Source organism: Nerophis lumbriciformis, linkage group LG21 (genome assembly GCF_033978685.3).
Source record: "Nerophis lumbriciformis linkage group LG21, RoL_Nlum_v2.1, whole genome shotgun sequence".
Lineage (NCBI taxonomy): Eukaryota > Metazoa > Chordata > Actinopteri > Syngnathiformes > Syngnathidae > Nerophis > Nerophis lumbriciformis.
Genome location: NC_084568.2, coordinates 35,870,841 through 35,898,446, shown reverse-complemented (window position 1 = coordinate 35,898,446; position 27,606 = coordinate 35,870,841). Strand labels below are relative to the sequence as shown.

Here is a 27,606-nt window from a genome sequence, read left to right as displayed (position 1 = left end):
TTTTTTGTGTGTTTTCTGAAATTGTAAGTTGTTTCATCTTTTATTTTGTTTTTTGTAATATTAGTTGTTTTGTTTTTTAATTAGTAATTGTGTATTTTAAATAGGTTGTTTTTCTAAATTGTGTTTGTGTACTTGTAAGTTGTTTTGTTTTGATATTTTTGTTGTTTTCTGCAATTGTAAGTTGTTTCAACTTTTGTTATTTTGGTTTTTGTGTGTTTTCTGAAATTGTAAGTTGTTCAATCTTTTATTTTGTTTTTGTAAAATAAGTTGTTTTGTTTTTTAATTAGTAATTGTGTAATTGTAAGTCGTTTTGTTTCTTTTATTAGTGTTTTTGTAATTGTAAGTTGTTTTTTTAATTAGTAATTGTGAGTATTGTAAGTTGGTTAGTTTTTGTAATTTTGTTTTGTGTGTGTTTTCTGAAATTGTAATTTGTTTCATCTTTCATTTTGTTTTTGTAATATAAGTTTGTTTTGTTTTATAATTAGTAATTGTATAATTGTAAGTTTTTATTTTTTTATTAGTGTTTTGTAATTGTAAGTTGTTTTGTTTTTTTATTTAGTATGTGTGTAATTGTAAGTTGTTTTGTTTCTTTTATTAGTATTTTTGTAATTGTAAGTTGTTTAGTTCTTTTTTTTTTCTAATTTAGTTTTTGTTAGTGTTTTCTGAAGTTGTTTTGTCTTTTGTAATTTAGTTTTGTGTGATTGTAAGTTTAGTTTTTTAAATGTTTTTTGATTTTTCTGAAACTGTTAGTTGTTTTGTCTTTTTTTAATTTTTTTTTTGTAATTTGTAATTGTAATGGCACTGCTCGGTGGCAAATAAACAAATAATAACCACCAGCATAAGTCCTCCATTCAACAGGGATAGCGAGGAAAAAAAAAAGAAAAAAAAAGACAAAGAACCAATTGTAAATTTGTAAATTTAAATTGTTTCGCATTGTGTTTTCTGTGATTGTAATTTCTTTCATGAGATATTAAAGTATGTTTCTCCCTTCCAGGCCACAATGCCTGCCTAGTTTTGAATAGAATAGTTCTAAACAGAAGAGGAAAAACACAATATGGTGCATAACAAAAAAAGTGCTTTATTGTACAGACTTTACCAAATGAGCTTTGCGTACACCAGGATGCAGAGATGGTGGCAAAGTGCAGGCAAAAAGCATTTTAATCAGCTCAAGTGTGGACTCACAGCCTCAGAGTAAGGTCATGAGAGGTGAACAAAAAGCACTGTGAGGTGAAAATAAAACATAAACAATGAATTACCACCAATATAAATTCAATTGTGAACAAACAAAAGGGCAAAACCAAGTACACGTTTCTAACTTGTGCTTAAGAATCTAACTAATTATGGACCAGCATTGACCTGCAGCCTCCTTAGAAGGCAAAGAGAAAACCACACCATTATTTACCAAAATAAGAGCATAACACAGGAATACAAACAATAAAAATAAATAAAACACAAGATATATAAATAGGTATACGACGATATATACGATATATTGTTTATTCCAGATAATTGTCTTTATTGAATTACAAGTGATATGATATGTCATGCCAATATGAGTCAAATAAATATAGTTTATGTCAAATTGCTAATAATAAAGCGTAGAAAGTGCTGGGTGCTCATAAGCTGTTTTTAATAGGAGGGAAGTAGAACTAGAGTCTGTTCTGGTTATTCCATGTCAACAGGACTCGGGCTGCTATAGAACATGTTGCCAATGTTTTCTAATTTGGGGCTCTTGTATTGTTTATTAAAATAGACACTAAAATATATCCGCAAACATCTAAATATATAGTATTCACACAAAGTCACACAAATTAATGCCAAAAACCATTGGATCTGATAACAAAAAAGTCATCCCTAGGGCCGGCCCGTGGCATAAACACTTTACAACCACTAGGGGGGCCTGGACTTCCGTAAAGGTTTGGTTATTTCTTTTTCCTTTCATTTAAATCTGTCCGTTATTAAAAAAAGACGTCAAAAAAAGTTCTGATAAAATAAATGTCGCCGTCAAAGTTCAATGATTACGTTGTTTGGATCAAATTAGGAATGCGTAACACTACCTACACCCCCCAAACAAAGACACAAAATGACTCATTCCCTCTAGGAAATCGAACATGGAACACTTCACTGTTCACTCAACACGTCACCAAAGCTCACAGTCATGCGTTCACACACGGCACTGACATTTGGGAACCGGGATGAGGGGAAAGGTACAAATATGATGCATCAGTTTGTGGCAGAATCAGACTAAGTTATGTTCAGGTTTCACTTTTGTGTCTCATTGCACAAAACTGTTGTGCATTCAAAGACCCTTGATGATAGTTCGAAACAGAGGTGCCCCTGGTTTTTAAAGACTGGAGAGGCTTCACCCCAAATATTGTAGATACTAGGCGCTTACCATGAATTAATTAACGTGGACACCGACTTAAACAAGTGGAAAAACTTATTGGGGTGTTACCATTTAGTGGTCAATTGTACGGAATATGTACTGTACTGTGCAATCTACTAAAACAAGTTTCAACCAATCAATCAATTAATCCCTATACCAATATGTTGGTAGTGGTACCGGTAACAAAATGTATTTTTGATACTTTTCAAAATAAAGATGAACACACAAACATTTCATTGTTTGTTTCAACTATAAAACTTATGATACATTAAACATCAATCAAAGAAACATTTTGTCATTAAAACCTCTAAAGGCTTAGTGGCCACATGCGTGGACAGCACCTTTTAGCTCTTATTTACAAAAGTGTGTACACTACTGAATTGGGGTCTTATGGCCGCTTATGTGGACACTTATACTGCCATCTGGTGGTGTCAGAAGAATATAACATACAATGGAATTAGGAAAAAAAAGTGTTAAAATAAAAATTAGCATGTCACCAAAGATGAAGTACACATTTGTGTACTTATGGACTAAGTACATCATGTAAAAAGATGATTTTTAGTTTTTATTCTAATTAGGGTCCAATAAGCCCAAATAGCAAAGAGAAATAAAAAAAAACATGTAAACAAACAGCTTGGGCCTTAAGAAGATTAAATAAGATACTAAACAACTTGTCTTTTAGTAGTAAGTAAACAAACAAAGACTCCTAATTAGTATGCAGTAACATATTGTGTCATTTATACACCTATTATTTTGTACACATTATAAAGGACAAGCTGTAAAAAATATTATTAATTTACTTGTTCATTTACTGTTAATATCTGCTTTTTTCCTGTTTGAACATGTTATATCTACACTTCTGTTAAAATGTAATAATCACTTATTCTTCTCTTCTTTGATACTTTACATTAGTTTTGGCTGATATTACACATTTTGATATAAATCCGATAAGTAGGTACAGGATCATACATTGGTCGTATTCAAAGTTCTCCTGTGTCCAGGGACGTATTTCCTGACTTTATAAAGAATAAAAAAGACTAAAGATGTTGTTATGGTGAAAAAACCAAAAAAACATAGTAGTATCGACTAGATACGCTCTTGTACTTGGTATCATTACAGTGGATGTTAGGTGTAGATCCACTCATGGCATTTGTTTACATTCAGGAGCGCTCGCTTGCTATTAGCGTTGAGCTATTGTATCCTGTAGTGAAGCATGTTTAGCTATTCGTCGATACTAGCAAGAATTGTACTTTATTTGTCGCCATGGTGGCGAGGATTAGTGATTTACAAGTAGCTAAAACACTGGTTGTTTGCCGCTATAGCTAACGGCTATGAATTGACCATGAATTGATTAACGTGGACTCCGACTTAAACAAGTTGAAAAACTTATTCGGGTGTCGATTGTACGAAATATGTACTGTACTGTGGAATCTACTAATAAAAGTTTCAATCAATCAATCAATCAATCAATCAATCAATCAATCAGGCTAACAAGAGCAAGAGCTAAGCACCTTTTTGCAGGGCGGCACTTCAGTGTTTATAGCTTCAACTTTGTCCTTAGTTTTTAAGCCAGAATGCGTCCGTTCTACCGTTTCTATCTCCACACCGTTTCTGCGTGCGTTGCCGAACATGCGCCTCTGCTCGTTTTACCAGCAATGTCACAAAGTACCGCTATTTTCAATTGATGAGTATCGCGGTACTTTATTAATACTGGTATACCGCACAACCCTAGTAGATACACTACTAATAATGATCTCATCTTACGAATAAAAGAATGCAAACTCTTGTCCATGGCTACAAAAATCCTAGAACCAGCCCTGGTCGTCCTTCAATCGATGAACATGTTCCTCGGCTGGCGTCGGAGTTTTAAACCTCCTTAAGTGTGCTTCACTTTGCCATTTTCGCTCTGCGAATCGTTTATTCTGTCTTCCTCCGCTTTCTCGGACGCCACGTGGTTGAGGTTGTTGATGGAGACGGTGGGGTCTATCTTGACGGACGTTTTGGACCGGTAGTCCGACCGGGGCGCCGACAGCGGCGCCATCTCCTGGTTGGCGGCGAACTCCCTCCTCGCTCTTTCGTTCCTCCTCGCCCGGCATTTGAGGATGCGCTTGCAGATGAGGTAGGTCATCTCGCAGATGCACATGAAGATGCAGACCACGGATGAGACCACCATGAAGAGGGTGAAGATTTTCTTCTCCGTCGGCCGGGAAATGAAGCAGTCCACCGTGTTGGGGCAGGGATCCAGGGAGCACTTGGAGAGTCGGGGCATGTCGAAGCCGTTGTAGATGTGATGGAGGATGACGAGGAAGCCGGCATCGAACAGGATCTTGAATATCAGGCTTAACTAATTGAACACAAATAATAGTTGTTACCGTTCTGTTATGCAATATCATCTGTCTTAACAATAATATGTGTCCATAGAACCTGTCTCGAAAATGTTGTTGTCAAACAAATTCATGGGAAGAAATTTTTGTGCGAAATAACAAGAGATGTACAGTCATGGTCAAAAGTGTACATACACTTGTAAAGAACATCATGTCATGGCTGTCTTGAGTTGCCAATCATTTCTACAACTCTTATTTTTTTGTGATAGAGTGATTGGAGCACATACTTGTTGGTCACAAAAAACATTCATGAAGTTTGCTTCTTTTATGAATTTATTATGGGTCTACTGAAAATGTGAGGGTCAAAAGTATACATACAGCAATGTTAATATTTGCTTACATGTCCCTTGGCAAGTTTACCTACAATAAGGCGCTTTTGGTAGCCATCCACAAGCTTCTGCTTGAATTTTTGACCACTCCGCTTGACAAAATTGGTGCAGTTCAGCTAAATGTGTTGGTTTTCTGACATGGACTTGTTTCTTTAGCATTGTCCACATGTTTAAGTCAGGACTTTGGGAAGGACATTCTAAAACCTTAATTCTAGCCTGATTTAGCCAGTCCTTTACCACTTTTGAGGTGTGTTTGGGGTCATTGTCCTGTTGGAACACCTAACTGCGCCCAAGACCCAACCTCCGGGCTGATGATTTTAGCTTGTCCTGAACAATTTGGAGCTAATCCTCCTTTTTCATTGTCTCATTTACTCTCTGTAAAGCACCAGTTCCATTGGCAGCAAAACAGGCCCAGAGTATAATACTACCACCACCATGCTTGACGGTAGGTGTGGTGTTCCTGGGATGAAAGGCCTCACCTTTTCTCCTCCAAACATATTGCTGGGTATTGTGGCCAAACAGCTAAATTTTTGTTTCATCTGACCACATAATTTTCCTCCAGAAGGTCTTATCTTTGTCCATGTGATGTGACTTAAATGTGTGGACAATGCTGAAGAAACAAGTCCATGTCAGAAAACCAACAAATTTAGCTGAACTGCACCAATTTAGTCAAGAGGAATGGTCAACAATTCAAGCAGAAGCTTGTGGATGGCTACCAAAAGTGCCTTATTGCAGGTAAACTTGCCAAGGGACATGTAAGCAAATATTAACATTGCTGTATGTATACTTTTGACCCTCACATTTTCAGTAGACCCATAATAAATTCATAAAAGAAGCAAACTTCATGAATGTTTTTTGTGACCAACAAGTATGTGCTCCAATCACTACATCACAAAAAAATAAGAGTTGTAGAAATGATTGGAAACTCAAGACATCCATGACATTATGTTCTTTACAAGTGTATGTACACTTTTGACCACGATGCCAGTCTTCATGAGTGCTTATGGAGGTGAAAAGCAGTCAGTATCTGGTGTGACCACCAGAAAATAAGCCTCAAAATAGTGCAATTTTTTTCTCAACTTTCTGAAAAAGCTGCAGCGATTGAGTCATTTTAGGCTGCAACATTCACTAAAAAAGCCCCAGACTGATTGTGGGACATCCTCATTGTACTTTTGATTATGCGTGGTATAAAACAAGTAAAACAATAACAGTATTTGTTAGTGTTGAAATGTTGGTCTTTTTTGAGGTTGAGAATACTGCAACCATTGATAACAAATTCATAAAAACACAAGTTGATTTTAACTTTATGAAAGAAAATAAGCCTCAAAATAGTGCAAAAGCTGCTGCGGTTGAGTCATTTTAGGCTGCAACATTGACAAAAAAGGTCCAGACTGATTGTGGGACATCCAAATTGTACTTTGAAGTCTGTGTAGTATAAAACGAGTAAAACAACAACAGTATTTGTTAGTGTTGAAATTTTGTGCTTTTTGAGGTTGAGAATACTGCAAACATTGATGACAAATTCTTAAAAACACAAGTTGATTTAACTTTATGGAATAAAAATAAGCCTCAAAATAATGCAACTTTTTTCGCAATGCGATTGAGTCATTTTAGGCTGCAACATTGACAAAGAAACCCCAGACTGATTGTGGGACATCCTCATTTTACTTTTGAGTCTGTGTGGTATAAAACGAGTAAAACAATAACAGTATTTGTTAGTGTTGAAATCTTGTTTTTTTTTTGAGGTTGAGAATACTGCAACCATTCTTTAAAAAAATTCTTAAAAACACAAGTTGATTTAACTTTATGAAAGGAAATAAGCCTCAAAATAGTGCAAAAGCTGCTGCGATTGAGTCATTTTAGGCTGCAACATTCACAAAAAAGCCCCAGACTGATCCTCTTTGTAAAAAAAGGTCTTTTTTTCCTCATGCTTACCAAGTAGGTCCACCACAGACCTCCACGTTTCTTCCCAGGGTTGGCGTAGTGATTCCCCTTGTGCGTTTGGGTGTAGGTCTTGTTCTTCTTCTCGCGGTACTTGACGTGGGCCGTCACCAGCAGGGAGGGGCAGGTGACAAAGATGAGCTGCAGGGCCCACAGGCGGATGTGGGAGATGGGGAAGATGGCGTCGTAGCAGACGTTGTTGCACCCGGGCTGAGCCGTGTTGCACACAAAGTCCTTGCTGTCGTCGCCCCACACTCGCTGCGCCGCCACCACAAACACCAACACCCGGAACACGAAGACCACGGAGAGCCAGACGCGGCCGAACGACGTGGAGTACTCGTTGACCCCGCTGAGGAGGGACTCCAGGGCGGACCAGTTCATCGCTGCTGCCTGGCGGGGGTGGAGGAGAGGAGGAGGGAGGGGGTCTCGAGGTCAGGTGGATGGCGTTGTCAATGTGTCCACCCTGAGTGGACGGGAAGTGAAAAGTTAGCGACGGCGGTTTAACATAGTCCGGGAAAAAATGAACGTTTTTGTCTTTCATCCAAAAAAACTAAATACTTAAACAAACTTTATTGATCCGCAAGGGAAATTGTTCCACACAGTAGCTCAGTTACAATGGTTGGAAATGGTAAGGATGGAAAGGATAATGCACACAAGGGCACAAAAAAGAGGGTGGAAATCATTAACAATTAATAATTAATTAACAATAAATGACTTCATAATTAAAAGATAGGTTGAAAACACTATTTTTCCGGATAAAGACAACTTACAATTAAATCTGATATTTCTTTCTTCAATCCAAATAAATCAAAAATATGTCTGTGTATCGTTAAATTATCTTATAAATCTATTGTTTTTTCAACATTAAAATCAAATAATTTGGATAATTTTACAATATATATATGTGTATGGATATATGTATATGTGTATGTATGTAAAGGGAAAAGTGGATGGATGAATGGATGGATGGATGGATATATACAGGTATATACTGTATGTATATATATATATATATATATATATATATATATATATATATATATATACAGGCTGTCAAAATCAACAAGTTAACTCATATGATTAATCACCAAAAGTTAATAATCACGGAGACACTTATTTTTATTTTTGTATTTTTTATTTAATTAAAAAAAAAAAAAATTCATGGAGACACTTGGATTAATAACGCAATTTATATATGTATATGTATATATGTGTATATATATATATGTATATGTATATATGTGTATATATATATATGTATATATATGTATATATATGTGTATATATGTATATATATGTGTATATATATGTATATATATATATATGTATGTATATATATATGTATGTATATATATTATATATATATATGTATGTATATATATGTATATATTATATATATATATATGTATATATGTATATTATATATATATATATGTATATATATATATATATATATATATATATATATATATATATATATATATGTATAATATATATATATATATATATATATATATATATATATATATATATATATATATATATATATATATATATATATATATATGAATATATATGTATATATTTATATGATTAATCACCAAAAGTTATTAATCACGGAGACACTTATTTTTATTTTTGTATTTTGTATTTTGTATTTTTTATTTTTTTTTCATGGAGACACTTGGATTAAAAACGCAATTTATTTCAACCCTATTTATACATATGTATATATGTATGTGTGTGTATATATATATATATATATATATATATATATATATATATATATATATATATATATATATATATATATATATATATATATATATACACACATATATATATATGTATTTGTGTATATATATATATATATATACATATATATATATATATATATATATATATATATATACACACACATACATATATACATATGTATAAATAGGGTTGAAATAAATTGCGTTTTTAATCCAAGTGTCTCCATGAAAAAAAAAAATTAAAAAAAAAATACAAAATACAAAAATAAAAATAAGTGTCTCCGTGATTAATAACTTTTGGTGATTAATCATATAAATATATACATATATATTCATATATATATATATATTATACATATATATGTATATATATATATATATATGTGTATATATGTATATATATATGTGTATATATGTATATATATGTATGTATATATGTATATATTATATATATATGTATATATATATATGTGTATATATGTATATATATGTATGTGTATATGTATATATTATATATATATATGTATATATATGTATGTGTGGGAAAAAATCACAAGACTATTTCATCTCTACAGGCCTGTTTCATGAGGGGGGTACCCTCAATCGTCAGGAGATTTTAATGGGAGCATTCGCATACCATGGTTTATATAGGGCACAGAGTGGGTGGGTACAGGCTGGCCTAGGGGCGTGGTGATTGGCTCATGTGTTACCTAGGAGGTGTTTCCGTCTATGGCGGCATGCTGTTACAATTTCGCTGCGCTTGTTGAGGGATGACAGGTCTGGACGGTATATAATAAACAGTTTCTCTTTCAAGCATAGGTTGCATCTTTTATTACCACTATTGTAAGGTGTGCTGGATGCAAGAATTTGCCATGTTATTGAATATTCAACATTATTGTCTTTGAGGTCCCAAATGTGTTTGCTGAGTTCTGTGGTATTTCGCAGGTTTTTGTTCCTGAAAGAAGCCTTGTGATTGTTCCATCTGGTTTTGAATTCTCCCTCTGCTAATCCTACATATGTGTCGGATGTGTTAATGTCCTTGCGTATTACCTTAGATTGGTAGACAACTGATGTTTGTAAGCACCCCCCGTTGAGAGGGCAATCAGGTTTCTTTCGACAATTACATCCTTTGTTGGTTTTGGAGTCGTTCTGTCTGAGGGCCGACGGCTCATTTGCAATTGTTTTGTTGTGGTTTGAGATGATTTGTCGTATATTGTTCATGCAGCTGTAGCTCAATTTAATGTTGTTCTTGTTGAATACTTTTCTTAGGATGTTGTCTTTGGGAAAGTGTTTGTCAATCAGATTGAGGAATTTGTGTCCAATGTTCGTTGAGACGTTTTTGCTGTATGGGGGGTTGTACCAGATGATGTCGTTCCGTTTTCTGTTCTTTTTTGGCTGGTTTCCTGGCGTGGGTTCATAGGTGAGGGTGAAATTGTATCCGCTTTCATCAAGGGCTTTTTGGTACGGGGGGGTTGCTTGGTCAAATTCAGCTTTGCTAGATGACAGCATCGATAGCCTTTTATTGATTCCGGTAGGTATTCTTTTCGTGGTGGTGGGTGGGTGGTTGCTGTCATGGTGCACGTATTGGAGTGTTGTGTTGGGTTTCGTGAATGGTTGGTAGCTGTTATTTCTCAGGTTGAAAGTGACGTCAAGGAAGTTGACGGTTTGCTTGTTGGCTTCAATCGTGATCCGTAGGCCGTTCTCTTTGAAAATTTGGCATATGCGCTTCTTGGTATTCTCGCTGCTCCTTGGCGAGGCGCGACACACTGCCACACATATGTATATATATGTATATATGTATAATATATATATATATATGTATATATATATGCATATATTTATATATGTATATATATAATATATATATGTATATATATGTATATGTATATATATATGTGTGTATATATAGATATGTATATATGTGTGTATATATATGTATATATGTGTGTGTGTATATATATATATATATATATATATATATATATGTATATATATATATATATATATGTATGTATATATGTGTATATATATGTATGTATGTATATATATGTGTGTATATATATATATGTATATATATATGTGTGTATATATATATATGTATGTATATATATGTGTATATATGGATATATATATGTGTATGTATATATATATATGTATATATATATATGTGTGTGTATATATATGTATATATATATGTATGTGTATATATATATATATATATATATATATATATATATATATGGACTGTCAAAATCAACAATTTAACTCATTTGATTGGCCCTAGTGTGTGAATGTGAGTGTGAATGTTGTCTGTCTATCTGTGTTGGCCCTGTGATGAGGTGGCGACTTGTCCAGGGTGTACCCCGCCCGATTGTAGCTGAGATAGGCTCCAGCGCCCCCCGCGACCCCAAAGGGAATAAGCGGTAGAAAATGGATGGATGGATTAATCACCAAAAATTATTGCATTAATCATGGAGACACTTCGATCAATGATGTAATTGATTTGACCCTACAAGCTCTATTACCTTAACCGCTATACGGTCAGCGATCAGATCAATGCATACACCAGTACAACATGAGCGAGGAGACTCCGACTGGTGTGCTGACTGGCAAATTTCACTCTAAATTACAGCTTGAAATAACTTAGCGAAAACTATTACCAAGTTTTTGTGCAAATAAATGACATACTTTCAAGTAAAACTTTGAAAAAAACCTAAACACTATATTGCCAAAAGTATTTGGCCACCTGCCTTGACTCACATATGAACTTGAAGTGCCATCCCATTCCTAACCCATAGGGTTCAATATGACCTTTTGCAGCTATTACAGCTTCAACTCTTCAGGGAAGGCTGTCCACAAGGTTGCGGAGTGTGTTTATAGGAATTTTCCATCATTTTTCCAAAAGCACATTGGTGAGGTCACACACTGATGTTGACTCTCAGTCTCCGTTCTAATTCATCTCAAAGGTGTTCTATCGGGTTCAGGTCAGGACTCTGTGCAGGCCAGTCAAGTTCATCCGCACCAGACTCTGTCATCCATGTCTTTATGGACCTTGCTTTGTGCACTGGTGCACAGTCATGTTGGAGGAGGAAGGGGCCCGCTCTAAACTGTTCCCACAAGGTTGGGAGCATGGAATTGTCCAAAATACTTTGGTATCCTGGAGCATTCAAAGTTCCTTTTGCTGGAACTAAGGGGCCAAGCCCAACTCCTGAAAAACAACCCCACACCATATTTCCTCCTCCACCAAATTTCACATTCGGCACAATGCAGTCCAAAATGTAGTGTTCTCCTGGCAATTTCCAAACCCAGACTGGTCCATCAGATTGCCAGATGGAAAAGTGTGATTCATCAGTCCAGAGAAGGCGTCTCCACTGCTCTAGAGTCCAGTGGTGACGTGCTTTACACCACCGCATCCCACACTTTGCATTGGACTTGGTGATGTATGGCTTAGATGCAGCTGCTCGGCCATGAAGCTCTCTGCGTACTGTACGTGGGCTAATTGGAAGGTCACATGAAGTGTGGAGCTCTGTAGCAAGTGACTGTGCAGAAAGTCTTTGCACTATGCTGACCTCTCTGTCAGTTTATGTGGCCTACCACTTGGTGGCTGAGTTGCTGTTGTTCCCAAACTCTTCACTTTTATTATAATATAAAGCTCACGGTTGACGTTGGGATATTTAGGAGCCAGGAAATTTCCAGACTGGATTTGTTGCACAGGTGGCATCCTATGACAGTTCCACGCTGGAAATCACTGAAAGCGGCCTGTTCTTTCACAAATGTTTGTAGAAACAGTCTCAATGCCTAAGTACAAGTGATTAGGACACTGACAGATATCAGGCGTCAAAAAACAAAACATTTGACTCTGAAGTGGGAGATAAAAAAAAAAACTCTAGCATGCTAACGTTAGCATGGTAGCAAATGACTAACTTTAGCAAGGAGCATTTTGACTTTGGAGCGGTTTGAATCGGCTGCGAAATGTAGACGCAGTGACACATTTGAATGGGAAAATAAGGGATACGGAAAAGATGTATTCACAAAAAGATATATTTTTATGCAAATGGTAAGCAAAACCTGTGACTAATGTGCTGCCAAACTGGTCGGGCGAGCTGCAAACGGTCTTTGTTTACACACTCTAGGATGTAACCTGCTAGAGGTGCGGCCGTTCTTTTGTCTCGTTTTTTTTTTCTTCCTAAAGAAGAGTCTGCTTGCATGTAGACAATACTGTGAAATTTAAGTTTGTAGTAATTCATAGTCATTAGTTTTGACGTTTATTATATATTTGAAGGTATAGTGTTGGTCAAACATAACAAAGAGCAACCTGGAGTAAAATATATTTATTATTGTAGTAATAATATATAAAATCTAATATACATATGTATATTATATTCTTTTGTGCAGAAAAATGTACTTTCATTCATTTCATTTGATATATGCTAACATATAATCTATGTATCATGTTTTATTCAGACGCATTCATTATTCATGTCCCTTTGCCAACAGGAAGACTTTTTTTTTTTTTTTTTAGGTTTTTTTTACTTTCCCAATAATCCGAGTCCACCAAATATGGACAAACTCTGCTGCGAGACGTTGTCAAATATGTACTTTTGCAAATAGCACCTCATCTTTTTCCACGTAATTTCCCAGGTGAGACACCGTTGCCGTGACAATCAACAACACCCGGTAAGTATGTGGACTGAACAAACACATGAGAAAAACAAAAGATGTAAGCTTCCTGGAAACACCGAGGCAGTTGGAAAAAACGGAGACAAGCATGACATAATGTGTAGAACAGGTACCTTACCTGGTATAAAAGCCTCCATTCAAGTCCCTGACTGTGACTGAGTGAAGTTGGCGTAGGTCAGAGGTGTATCATGGCTGTGGTGTGGGTGGAGCATCATCCAATACTGCGAAATACATTCCAATTGAACCAGTTTAGGGGATTTTCACCATCGAGAAAATGAAATGATGAAAAATAAATAAAATACTGTAAAGTAATGCAATCAGGAGGCTGGTCCGTACAAGGGAGTTGGGTAAAACCGGGGGTCAGCAACCCGCGGCTCTTTAGCGCCGCCCTAGAGGCTCCCTGGTCCTCTTTCAGAGATGTGTGAAAATGGAAAAAGATGAAAAAAAAATTGAATCTTGGGGTTCATCACCAGCAGTTCCTGACATTATTATTTTATTATTACTGTTATAACTTATAACATGTCTGAACTGATACTACTACTACGACTATTACTGCCTGATACCAAAGTACATGTCTGTCAGGTTTGTCACTGACAGTTCAGTTAGGTTTTGGTTTTTCCTGTCTTTGTTTCCTGTCAGCGCTCTTATTTTGGTTATTTCCTGATTATCTCCCTGAGTGCTTTGTCCCCTCAGCTGTGGCTTATTGGCACCTGGCCACACCTGGTGTCAATCAGTCACTACTACCTGTCATAATACTTGTCGTTGTAGCTCTGTCTACTTTTGTTCACTCTGCTCATGTCATAGTTCCTTCGTGTCACAGTAAGTGTTTTTGTTTCTTGTCGACAGTTAGCCTTTGTGCTATTTTACTTAATAGCCAAGTTTGTTCTCCGCCTTGTGCGCGCCTTTTGTTTGTACCCTTTTGTTTGTTTTTTTGCTATAGTGTTAAATTAAATCATGTTTTCTTGTACCAAGCCTGCCGCCATCTCTGCATCTTGGGGTTCGCCACCAACATACTCTGACAATGTCAAACTACTTCCTTGACCGCCTAAATGACCGCCATAACCACAACACCCGGGGGAGCTCTACTAACCACGTTAAACCCAGATTCCGATCTAACAAAGGTCTTAACTCATTCTCTTTCTATGCCACATCAATGTGGAATGCGCTCCCAACAGGTATAAAAGAAAGGGCATCTCTATCCTCCTTCAAAAGCGCAATAAAAGTACACCTCCAGGCAACTTCAACCCTAAACTAACCCCCTCTCCGGATTGTTGTTAATAATCAAATGTAAACAATCAAATGCAGATATTTTTCTTATGCCTTATGATCTCTCTCTCTCTCTCTCTCTCTCTCTCTCTCTCTCTCTCTCTCTCTCTCTCTCTCTCTCTCTCTCTCTCTCTCTCTCTCTCTCTCTATGTCCACTACTTGCTGTACATATCCTACCAAGTCAGACCTACACTGTTTCAATATCCATTTCTCTGTTCTCAATTGTTGATGACTGATGATAACAACCAAACCTAACCCCCCCCCCCCCCCACCCCGAATTGTAAATAATGTAAATAATTCAATGTATACACCCTGATGATTGTCTTGTGTGATGACTGTATTATGATGATAGTATATATGATAGTATATATCTGTATCATGAATCAATTTAAGTGGACCCCGACTTAAACAAGTTGAAAAACTTATTGGGGTGTTACCATTTAGTGGTCAACTGTACAGAATATGTACTTCACTGTGCAACCTACTAATAAAAGTCTCAATCAAAAAAAACTACTGCTACTATGTTTAGTACAATTTTGTGATGTAAAATGTCAAATATATTTTTTGTTTATATCCCAACGATGCCCCCCCCCCAAAAGAAGGAAACAGCAGGAAAACAAAATAATAATATTTACAGATGAATCAATTAAATTTAAAAAAATGAAATAATATTAATAAATTAATAATTATAATAATCAGCTATACAATAAAATAAAAAAAAAAGGCAAAAATATACACGTATATATATACATATAGAGAGTAATCCTTTTTTTTTTTAGACAGTGCAATCACTAATTCGAGAAATTAAAATCAGGCTTATGGGGCGTGACAGAATTGACCCAGTTTTCCCAGTATGAGTTAAATTTCTCCAATTTATAATGAATAAAAGCAGTTATCTTCTCTGTTTTATATACGTCCATTGTGATTTCCATCCATTGCTTCAAAGTTGGGCTCTCCTGGGATATCCATTTACATGTTGGAGGTGGTACGATTTAATTTGTGTTCGTACAAATGCAAAATAAAATGCATTCTTTCACATCTTTATTTCCACAAATTACATATAGTACCGACGAGAGTACTGATGAATACCAATATCGATAAGAGTATCGTACCGATAACATCTTAACAAGACCTGGGCAAAATACGGCCCGCGGGCCACATGCGGCCCATTAAGATCGACGTTTTTAGACCTTTAACATCAAAACTGTCGCCACCATTATAAAGTGCAGTGCTGTTTTTATTGTATTTTTTATTTATCTAATTTTTATTGACATCCAGCATCAGACATTCCTATCCATTACATCATATTTACATGCATCACATATCTGTTGTCTGCCCTAAATGTCAAATTATTTTTTTTGTTTATATCCCAACGATGCCACCCCCCCAAAAGAAAGAAACACCAAGAAAAAAAAAGAAAATGTAGAGATAAATCAATTAAATAAAGAAAAAGGAAATCATATTAATATTCTCTCTTTCAGAGATGTGTGAAAATGGAAAAATATGAAAAAAAAAAAAATCTTGCGGTTCGTCACCACCAGTTTCTGACATTATTTTATTATCATTGTTATTTCCTATTAACTTATAACATGTCTGAACTGATACTACTACTATGACTATTACTACTACTACTATGTTTAGTACAATTTTGTGATGTAAAATACAAAAAAGTATTTACACAATCAGCGTACAGTATTTTTAAATAACTTAACTTTGTATTTAAAGGATGAACCTCATTTATAGTCATATACTGCGTAAATCTGAAGACAAGGAAAATAACCAAATCTTTCAAAACAATTGTTATTATTAACCATTATTCAACCAAATTATTTTTTAATTGTTTTAAAATTGTATTTATTATTTGCATTATATTACATTATTTGTTGAATTTACAAACCCACAATCTGTTATTGTTTTGAAAGTGTATTATTGTTGTTGTAATATTTATATGATTTATTATTACATATTTGTTATTTAAATAACACAATTCGGAGCTTTCCCCAAACACTTTGTGAGGGTTTCACTTCAGCCCTACCTTAACTCTGCGTTAACGTTAGTGTATGCTTGGAATGTGTCTGTTCGTGCTGTACATACCGATTGTAAGTTGAGTACGTTCAGGTGATTTACTGGTAAATGTAGTGCACTTAAAGTAAGCCGGAGCCAAAGTGCAGGTTTCTCTTTCAACTAGCTTTTCATGTGTGGTTCCAAACTTCCCTCAACATAAATGTCAGGTTCAAACACCAAACTATCTATTAAACAAGACAAGAAGAAGGAATCAGGCAGAGACAGAGTTCAATTTTTCTCATGAGGAGAGACGTATTGGGGTGCACACTCATACAGTTTCCCCCTACGCTCTAAGGTACAGTCCCACGTGCTCCTCTATTTATTCGGGAGGTCCTTAGTTCACATCACTGAGGCTGCTTCTGAAGGGAGGGGTAATGCAAGCAGCCCCAGTAGACACAATACATGATTAATCAGAATGGAAATGTGCTGACACTCGTGATTTCGCCCTGTCTCTGTTTTGTCTGCGTTGAGGTACTCGATGTCCGTCCTTGGCTGTCAGCAGGCAGGGTCTGGAACCAAACTGCTGACACGAGACAACTTGCAAAGCAAGACCACAAGTTGTGCGTTTGCACAGATAGAAAAGTACAACTTCAGCACAATTGATAATAACTATAGCAACGGCCTTTAAGCATAAGAGTTGTGTGATAACTTATATATATATTTATTCTAACAATAAAATACGACACATTTGTCTGCAAAGAGCTCAAAATATGTGGCTGTGAGGATATATTATGAAAAAATAGAACCCTGCGAGACACCATGAGTAAACCATGAAATACAGTGTCTGTACAGTGTCATGCCTTTTTGGAAACTTTTCATCAGGATACTAAAAGCAAATTCATTGTATGAATTGTGCTACTGTGGTCAATGACATAAAATAACAATTATGAGACTGAACATGTATACATTTTTAATAAGTATTGAACTGTTGAAATTCAATGATTTGGTGCATTTGCAAACAGCTAAACAATAATCTGCTACACAATAAAGTACAACAAATATTCTCAACAAAAGAACACATATATCATTTTATTTAGTTGAATTGTGGAATTGATGAAGCAAATAAGTCAAACTATATACTCGGGTTGTACGGTATACTGGTACTGATGTAGCATCGCGGTTCTAATGAATCAAAAATGGTACTATACTCTGTTTGAAAAGTAGCGGTTAGATATATATTTTCTTTATAACTGGCAAGACGGCGCGTCGTCACGTCGTGACATTGCTGGTTTTACGAGCAGAGGAGCATGTTCGGCAGTGCACACACACAGAGTACTTACAAGCATACAGAAAAGGCACAATGGACACATTTTGGTGTGAAAAGTAAAGATAAAGGTGACATTATAACACTGAAACACCCTCAGGAAGAGAAAACATGGCTAATGAGTTAGCGTCTAATGTCCATCCGCAGTCGGCAGTGTTTTAGCTACTTCTAAATCACTAAGCCTCGCCTCCATGGCAACAAATAAAGTATGTTTCTTACAAGTAATATTATCACTGGAGGACGAGGAATAGCTAAACATGCTTCACTACACACCGTAGAAGGATACAATAGCTCACCGGCGTCACAATGTAAACAAACGCCATGGGTGGATCTACACCTGACATCCACTGTAATGATACCAAGTACAGGAGCGTATCTAGTCAATACTACTATGATTATATCGATATTTTTTATCGTCAAAAAATCTTTTTTTTTTTCTTCATATTATATTAATAAACTCAGGAAATATGACTCATTTGAGTATGACCAATGTATGATCCTGTAATTACTTGGTATCGGATCGATACCTACATGTGTGGTATCATCCAAAACTAATGTCAAGTATTAAAGAAGAGAAGAATAATTGATTATTACATTTTAACAGAAGTGTAGATAAAACATGTTAAAACAGAAAATAAGCAGATATTAACAGTAAATGAATAAGTAGATTAGTAATCACTTTTTACAGCTTGTCCTTAATAATGTGTACAAAATAATAGACTGATAAATGGCACAATATGTTACTGCAGACTAATTCGGAGCCTTTGTTTGTTTACTTACTACGAAAAGACAAGTTTTCTAGCATGTTCATTATTTTATTTAAGGACAAACTTGTTTTTTGATTGCAATAATAAACATATGTTTAATGTACCCTAAGATTTCTTTGTGAAAGTAAAGCCAATAATAACATTTTTTGTGGTTTCCTTTATTTAGAAACGTATCAGTTTCACTCTGTTTTTCATAGACATATGCAGCGTCAGTTGGCTTGATCCTTAAAAAAGGGCCACCTGTTTAACACCTTTTTTTTTCTCACATAATCAATGACCTCACTAATTGCACTTAGCGCTGCTATTTTTTTTTGAACACGCCCTTTTCAGTAAATGATTCAGTTTCACAGAATCAGCAGCATGCACGTCATGCCTGTTGGGTCCGTTTACCTTTACTACTTCTAGAAACTTACTTGCAGTGTAGAAGTTGCAATTGTCACAACTACATCCCTATCTCCCATTGTTGACTAATTTCACTTTTTTAAAGTTCCACACTACAAAATAATGCAAGTGCGTAAGATTCCTGCTGATATTGTACCATATAAATATTGGTATCGGCCGATACTTAAGAACCCAATATCATTCAATCTACTTTCACGAGTCATCACTGAATTACTGGATTTCAGGTTAAGAACAGCTTCTCTGTTCGTCCCTCAAGCATCTGGCTATGGAGCGAGACCATGGCATTCATCCTCTTGCTTGTCTATGCATGGTGCAATCGTGTGTGTGCAGTGTGTATCATTGGTTTCTATTGGTATTTGCATTGTTCCATTTGTAGTGTAATAATGCTCATTGTCATTTCTGTATTATTATTTATTTCACTAACTGCTTCTTTGCTATCACTTTTACCATCATATTTGTACATGTCCTATTTGCTGATGTTGCTCTATTGTTGTTGTTGTTGTTGTGTTTGCTGTTATTGTTGTTGTCTCTCTGTCTTATCCCCCTCTTGTCCCCACAATTTCCCCCTCTGTCTTCCTTTTTTTTTCTCTTTCTATCCCCTCCTGCTCCGGCCCGGCTGCACCAAATGATAATACAAACCCCGTTTCCGTATGAGTTGGGAAATTGTGTTAGATGTAAATATAAACGGAATACAATTATTTGCAAATCCTTTTCAACCCATATTCAGTTGAATATGCTACAAAGACAACATATTTGATGTTCAAACTCATAAACTTTATTTTTTTTTGCAAATAATAATTAACTTATATTTTCATGGCTGCAACACGTGCCAAAGTAGTTGGGAAAGGGCATGTTCACCACTGTGTTACATGGCCTTTCCTTTTAACAACACTCAGTAAACGTTTAGGAACTGAGGAGACACATTTTTTAAGCTTCTCAGGTGGAATTTGTTCCCATTCTTGCTTGATGTACAGCTTAAGTTGTTCAACAGTCCGGGGGTCTCCGTTGTGCTATTTTAGGCTTCATAATGCGCCACACATTTTCAATGGGAGACAGGTCTGGACTACAGGCAGGCCAGTCTAGTACCCCCACTCTTTTATTATGAAGCCACGTTGATGTAACACGTGGCTTGGCATTGTCTTGCTGAAATAAGCAGGGGCGTCCATGGTAACGTTGCTTGGATGGCAACATATGTTGCTCCAAAACCTGTATGTACCTTTCAGCATTAATGGCGCCTTCACAGATGTGTAAGTTACCCATGTCTTGGGCACTAATACACCCCCATACCATCACACATGCTGCCTTTTACACTTTGCGCCTATAACAATCCGGATGGTTCTTTTCCTCTTTGGTCCGAAAGACAAGACATCCACAGTTTCCAAAAACAATTTGAAATGTGGACTCGTCAGACCACAGAACACTTTTCCACTTTGTATCAGTCCATCTTAGATGAGCTCAGGCCCAGCGAAGCCGACGGTGTTTCTGGGTGTTGTTGATAAACAGTTTTCGCCTTGCATAGGAGAGTTTTAACTTGCACTTACAGATGTAGCGACCAACTGTAGTTACTGACAGTGGGTTTCTGAAGTGTTCCTGAGCCCATGTGGTGATATCCTTTATACACTGATGTCGCTTGTTGATGCAGTACAGCCTGAGGATCGAAGGTCACGGGCTTAGCTGCTTACGTGCAGTGATTTCTCCAGATTCTCTGAACCCTTTGATGATATTACGGATCGTAGATGGTGAAATGGTAAATTCCTTGCAATAGCTGGTTGAGAAAGGTTTTTCTTAAACTGTTCAACAATTTGCTCACGCATTTGTTGACAAAGTGGTGACCCTCGCCCCATCCTTGTTTGTGAATGACTGAGCATTTCATGGAATCTACTTTTATACCCAATCATGGCACCCACCTGTTCCCAATTAGCCTGCTCACCCTTGGGATGTTCCAAATAAGTGTTTGATGAGCATTCCTCAACTTTATCAGTATTTATTGCCACCTTTCCCAACTTCTTTGTCACGTTTTGCTGGCATCAAATTCTAAAGTTAATGATTATTTGCAAAAGAAAAAAATGTTGATCAGTTTGAACATCAAATATGTTGTCTTTGTAGCATATTCAACTGAATATGGGTTGAAAATGATTTGCAAATCATTGTATTCTGTTTATATTTACATCTAACACAATTTCCCAACTCATATGGAAACAGGGTTTGTATAAACACATTTAATAAAGTCAAATACAAATAGAATAGAATAGAATAGAAAGTACTTTATTGATCCCTGGGGGAAATTCAGCACCACAGTTCGCTCACAATAAACAATAAACACTTAGGAATTTTTTACATGTGAATAATATAAATACAGTCTATTATACAGCATTATTCACATGTGAACAATATAAATACAGTCTATTATACAGCATTATTCACATGTGAATAATATAAATACAGTCTATTATACAGCATTATTCACATGTGAATAATATAAATAGTCTATTATACAGCATTATTCATATGTGAATAATATAAATACAGTCTATTATACAGCATTATTCACATGTGAATAATATACATAGTCTATTATACAGAATTATACACATGTGAATAACATAAATACAGTCTATTATACAGCATTATTCACATGTGAATAATATAAATACAGCCTATTATACAGCATTATACACATGTGAATAACATAAATACAGTCTATTATACAGCACTATTCACATGTGAATAATATACATACAGTCAATTATACATCATTATCCACATGTGAATAACATAAATACAGTCTATTATACAGCATTATACACATATGAATAACATAAATACAGTCTATTATACAGCATTATACACATGTGAATAACATAAATGCAGTCGATTATACCGCATTATTCACATGTGAATAATTAAATACAGTCTATTATACAGCATTATTCACATGTGAATAACATAAATACAGTCTATTATACAGCATTATTCACATGTGAATAATATAAATACAGTTTATTATACAGCATTATACACATGTAAATAATATAAATACAGTCTATTATACAGCATTATTCACATGTGTATAACATAAATACAGTCTGTTATACAGCATTATTCACATGTGAGTAATATAAATACAGTCTATTATACAGCATTATTCACATGTGAATAACATAAATACAGTCTATTATACAGCATTATTCACATGTGAATAATATAAATATATTATACATTTATAGTACATGTACAGTCGAAGGGAACATATGCATTATACAGTCTGATGGCTGTCGGTATGAAGGACTTCCTGTGTCGTAATAATAATAATAATAAATAAGGCAACAAAAGAAGTATCCCAAACTTCTCTTTTGTAAAGTAAATTTGCACAGCCCATATGGGCGTCTACGTCTACAATATGATTTGCCTGAGTAGCTGGAAAAGGACAAAAAAAAAAAGAAAAAGAAATGAGCTGTAACAATAATTATAGGATAGGATGGAACATGATAGGATAGGATAGACTTAATTGTCCCCAACAAAAAAAAAAAGTGGAAATTGTGTGATTAAGGTGCAGATTTTACATACAGAGAAAACAATGAAAAACTAAAAATGAGTAATAAACAACAATAACACCACTATACACATAGAGTATATACATATCGCACAATAAACGATTGCACTGTGTATAAATAATAAAACACTCTCTTAACACCCATTGTGACAAAAAATTAGGACCTTTTGGCCATTTTCATTTTGTAAAAGTAGCTCTAAAGGAACAAAGTTTGGAGACTCCTGGTATAAACTTACTGACATTTTAAAACCACTCCTTGTAAACACATAATGTTAACATGCACCTTACCTTAGTTTGAGCAAAGCCTTCGAAATGAGTCCAAGTTGCTGTTGTGCTGCATTTGAGAAACACTGTGCATCACTCGGAGGACCTCCATCTTTTTGTACTCAACTTGTTTTGCACCATTTTTGTAGCATTCTATTTTTAAAGGCAGACTGACACTTTAGTCTGGAACATGTTAAGCGTTCAGACATGTGCTAAAGTAAACAAGCATTGGACAAGTAACAATGACAAAAAATGCTGTTTGGAACGTTATCGCTTGGGTGTTATTATTATTTTCCATAGCATTGATTCTAGATATTTCTGTGTGAAGATATTTTTGTCAAGAACAGGAAAACAATAATATATATAAGAAATTAGGGTTGTACGGTATACCGGTACTAGTATAGTATCGCGGTACTAATTCATCAAAAACAGTACGATACTCTGTTGTCGTGGCATTGCTGTTTTTGGGAGCAGAGGAGCATGTTCGGCAGCGCACACTCACTGAGGACTTACAAGCAGACACAGTGTGTAGGCAGAAAAGGAATGGATGCATTTTGGTCTTAAAACTAAAGACAAAGGTGAAGTTATAACACTGGAACACCCTCAGGAAGAGGTGCTTTAAGACATGGCTAGCTAGTTAGCAGCTAACATCCATCTGCAGTCTGCAGTGTTTTAGCTACTTCCAAATCACTAATCCTTGTCTCCATGGCAACAAATAAAGTAAGTTTCTTACAGGACAAGAAATAGCTAAACATGCTTCACTACACACCGTAGGAGGATAGAATAGCTCACCGGCGTCACAATGTAAACAAACGCCATGGGTGGATCTACACCTGACATCCACTGTAATGATACCAAGTACAAGAGCCTATCTAGTCGATACTACTATGATTACATCGATATTTGTTATCGTCACAAAATCTTTTTTCTTTAAAAAAAAAAAAATCGTATTATGTTTATAAACTCAGGAAATACGTCCCTGGACACAGGATGTATTGGATGATACCTAAATGTGTGGTATCATCCAAAACGAATGTCAAGTATCAAAGAAGAGAAGAATAAGTGATTATTACATTTTAACAGAAGTGTAGATAGAACATGTTCAAACAGAAAATAAGCAGATATTAACAGTAAATGAACAAGTGGATTGATAATCCATTTTTACAGCTTGTCCTTTATAATGTGTACAAAATAATAGGTGTATAAATGACACAATATGTTACTGCATACGTCAGCAGACTAATTAGGAGTCTTTGTTTGTTTACTTACTACTAAAAGACAAGTTGTCTAGTATGTTCACTATTTTATTTAAGGACTAAATTACAATAATAAACATATGTTTCATGTACCCTGAGATTTTTTGTTAAAATAATGCAATTTTTTGTGGTCCCCTTTATATAGAAAAGTCTCAAAATACATTTTGGTACCAAATAGATGAATGGATAACTGACAATAACGATAAAGAATAGAAGGTGCTGGGTGCTCATAAGATGTTTCATCACTGGACGGAGGTGGAATTTTAGTATGTTTTTGTGATGATCCGTTGCCCGGATCATGTTTGCTTAGTTTTCGATTCCCTCAGTTCCTGTTTCAGCACCCCTGGGTTTGTGTTTCTTGGTTGGCATGGGTGCTGATTATTTTCACCTGCCTCTGATTAGTGTTCGGGACGCTCACCTGCTCCCGGGCACTAATCAGAGAGCTATTTATTCCTGCCTTTCGCCACACTCGGTCTGGCCGTTTTATTTGCTTCCATGCAACAAGTTACGTTGCATAACACCCCTGCTTCCATGATTCTTGATTCCCGCTTTTATGCCAAGCTTTTGCCCTAGCCAGTTCCTTTGCTCCCCGTCTTTTTTGTTTGTATCTTGTAGTTGTCATGACTTGGTCCTGGGTGTTTGGTTTTCCGGAATGCAACGGGAAGTTGGCTCGGGCGAGCCGGGAATGTAAATACATGATTTATTTAATATATCAAAATAAAGTACAAACGAAAAGCGCGCACAGTGGCGGAGAACAAACTATGAAACCAAAAGACTATAGCATTAATAAACAAAACTTACTTGGCATGGACAAAAAGAGCAGCGTGAATGATGGACATGAAAAAAGTGTCAGAAATGTGCAGAGCATAAATGTGGGATGTCACCAGAAAGACAAACTGAAAACAATGAACTTAAATACTACAGACATGATTAACGAAAACAGGTGCGTGACTCAAAACGTGAAACAGGTGCGTGACGTGACAGGTGAAAACTAATGGATTGCTTTAGTGACAAACAAGAGTGCACAATGAGTCCAAACGTGGAACAGGTGAAACTAATGGGTAATCATGGAAACAAGACAAGGGAGTGAAAAGCCAGAAACTAAAGAGTCCAATAACTAAACAAAACATGACTAAAACAAAACATGATTACACAGACATGACAGTAGTTTTGTATTTTTGCATGTTTATTGGACAAATAAATCATTGTGTCACCTGCACCTTGCCTCCGGAGTTCCTGCTGCATCTTGGGAGAACGACCTGTGCAGTAAAATGCGACCCAAGCGTGACAGTTTTGTATCTATATATATATATATACATATACACATATTTAAACTAAATTAATAATATAATAATACAAGCTGTTGATATGGTGTAGTTTTAAAATAGCATGTGTAAGCTAGCCACAATAGAAACAACAATCCTTAGCAGTGATGTGCGAGCGAGTAACTATTATAATAATGTTCTTCGAAAACCACTAAAACATTACACAAACGTAGTAATGCCCAACAATACTGCATTTTCTGGATTGCAGGACATACAGGATTATAAGGCGCACTGCCGATGAACAGTCTATTTTATTTTTCATATATAAGGCGCACCCGATTATAAGGCGCACTGCCGATAAATGGGTCTATTCAGGTCTAATCTTTGTGTTCTACATAACATGTGATGGTGGTTCTTTGGTCAAAATGTTGCATGGATGATGTTTTACACATCATCTTCAAGCTGCTTTCTGACAGTCACTTCAGGATGCGCCGTTTTGTGGGCGGTCTTATTTACGTGGCTCACCTTCGACAGCTTCTTCTCCCGGTCATCTTTGTTGTAGCGGTGTAGCGTGCAAGGACGGGAGTGGAAGAAGTGTCAAAAGATGGCGCTAACTGTTTTAATGACATTCAGACTTTGCTTCAACCAATAACGGAGCAGCATCTCCTCATCCGTGGCTCACTAGTGCAACAACAACAAGGCTGGAAATGTGTCCCGTGAAAAACCGTCCGACTGGAACTCTCTAATAACTAAAGTTCCTTGGGTGAATAATGTAAACTCACTATACCGGTATGTTTTAGCGCTTTCATTGTGAGTTTACTGACAGATATAAGTAAGAACTTTACACTACTTTATATTAGAAATGGCAACAGCGGAGGATGAATGTCACATAACAAGAAGAAACAGAAAAAGAAGAAGCTTATCGACTACGGTGTCACCACGGACTACAAAGGCGGACGGGCGCAATTTTTCAGGATTTATGCAGATCCCTAATACAGATCAGCAGGTACCAGAAGGTAAGAAAAGTTGCTTTTGCATAATATTGTGAAACAAAACACCAGATAATATGTCTTACCTTATACACACACCATAATAATTCTCCCATGTTGAAGCACAGTACAATCTATCAAGCGGTGCGGCTTCATAGCTTACCAAAGTCCTACTAAAACATTTTGATAGATTTTTCAGCAGCGTGTGTAACGTTCTGTATTTTTAAAGGAACATATACAATGCTGGTGTTGTTTACTTGAGTCATATTGCAGTTGCCAATTTCACCACACCTAGTGTGTGTGTGTGTGTGTGTGTGTGTGTGTGTGTGTGTGTGTGTGTGTGTGTGTGTGTGTGTGTGTGTGAGACAATCATTGGTACTTTAACTTAACTTTACACCTATCTCTTATGTTTGACTGCCATCTACTGGTCACACATATCATTACACCATGTACCAAATAAAATAGCTTCGAGTTCGGTAAGCACAAACAAAACTATTCCGTACATTAGGCGAGAAGAAAAAAAAAGATTTTAAAAGTGCGCCTTATAGTCCGGAAAATACGGTAGTTTAAATGTACGATGTGCAATCGTCACAACACTCACGTCGTCACCGATTGAACGCGGCAGAGAGAAAACAAGTTAGCCCAAGTAACACAAGGAAGTGGCACGGCCAAACAAAGTGCTTCAAAACAAAGACCTCTGCAAAATGGACACAAACATGGAGAATTCTTAAAGGGGAACATTATCACCAGACCTATGTAAGCGTCAATATATACCTTGATGTTGCAGAAAAAAGACCATATATTTTTTTAACCGATTTCCGAACTCTAAATGGGTGAATTTTGGCGAATTAAACGCCTTTCTAATATTCGCTCTCGGAGCGATAACGTCACAACGTGACGTCACATCGGGAAGCAATCCGCCATTTTCTCAAACACCGAGTCAAATCAGCTCTGTTATATTCCGTACCTTGGAGACATCATGCCTCGTCGGTGTGTTGTCGGAGGGTGTAACAACACGAACAGGGACGGATTCAAGTTG

General features: G+C 36.0%; 1 protein-coding gene across 1 annotated transcript; it reads right to left on the bottom strand.

The window, feature by feature from the left end:
* Positions 1-1,057: 1,057 nt before the first annotated feature.
* Positions 1,058-13,722, bottom strand: LOC133620836 (gap junction beta-7 protein-like). Its single transcript, XM_061982428.2, has 3 exons — positions 13,596-13,722; positions 7,035-7,503; positions 1,058-4,730 (listed from the first exon to the last, which is right to left on the bottom strand). The coding sequence occupies exons 2-3, from the start codon at positions 7,419-7,421 to the stop codon at positions 4,263-4,265; spliced, it is 855 nt and encodes a 284-aa protein (XP_061838412.1). The 5' UTR covers positions 7,422-7,503; positions 13,596-13,722; the 3' UTR covers positions 1,058-4,262.
* Positions 13,723-27,606: the final 13,884 nt, after the last annotated feature.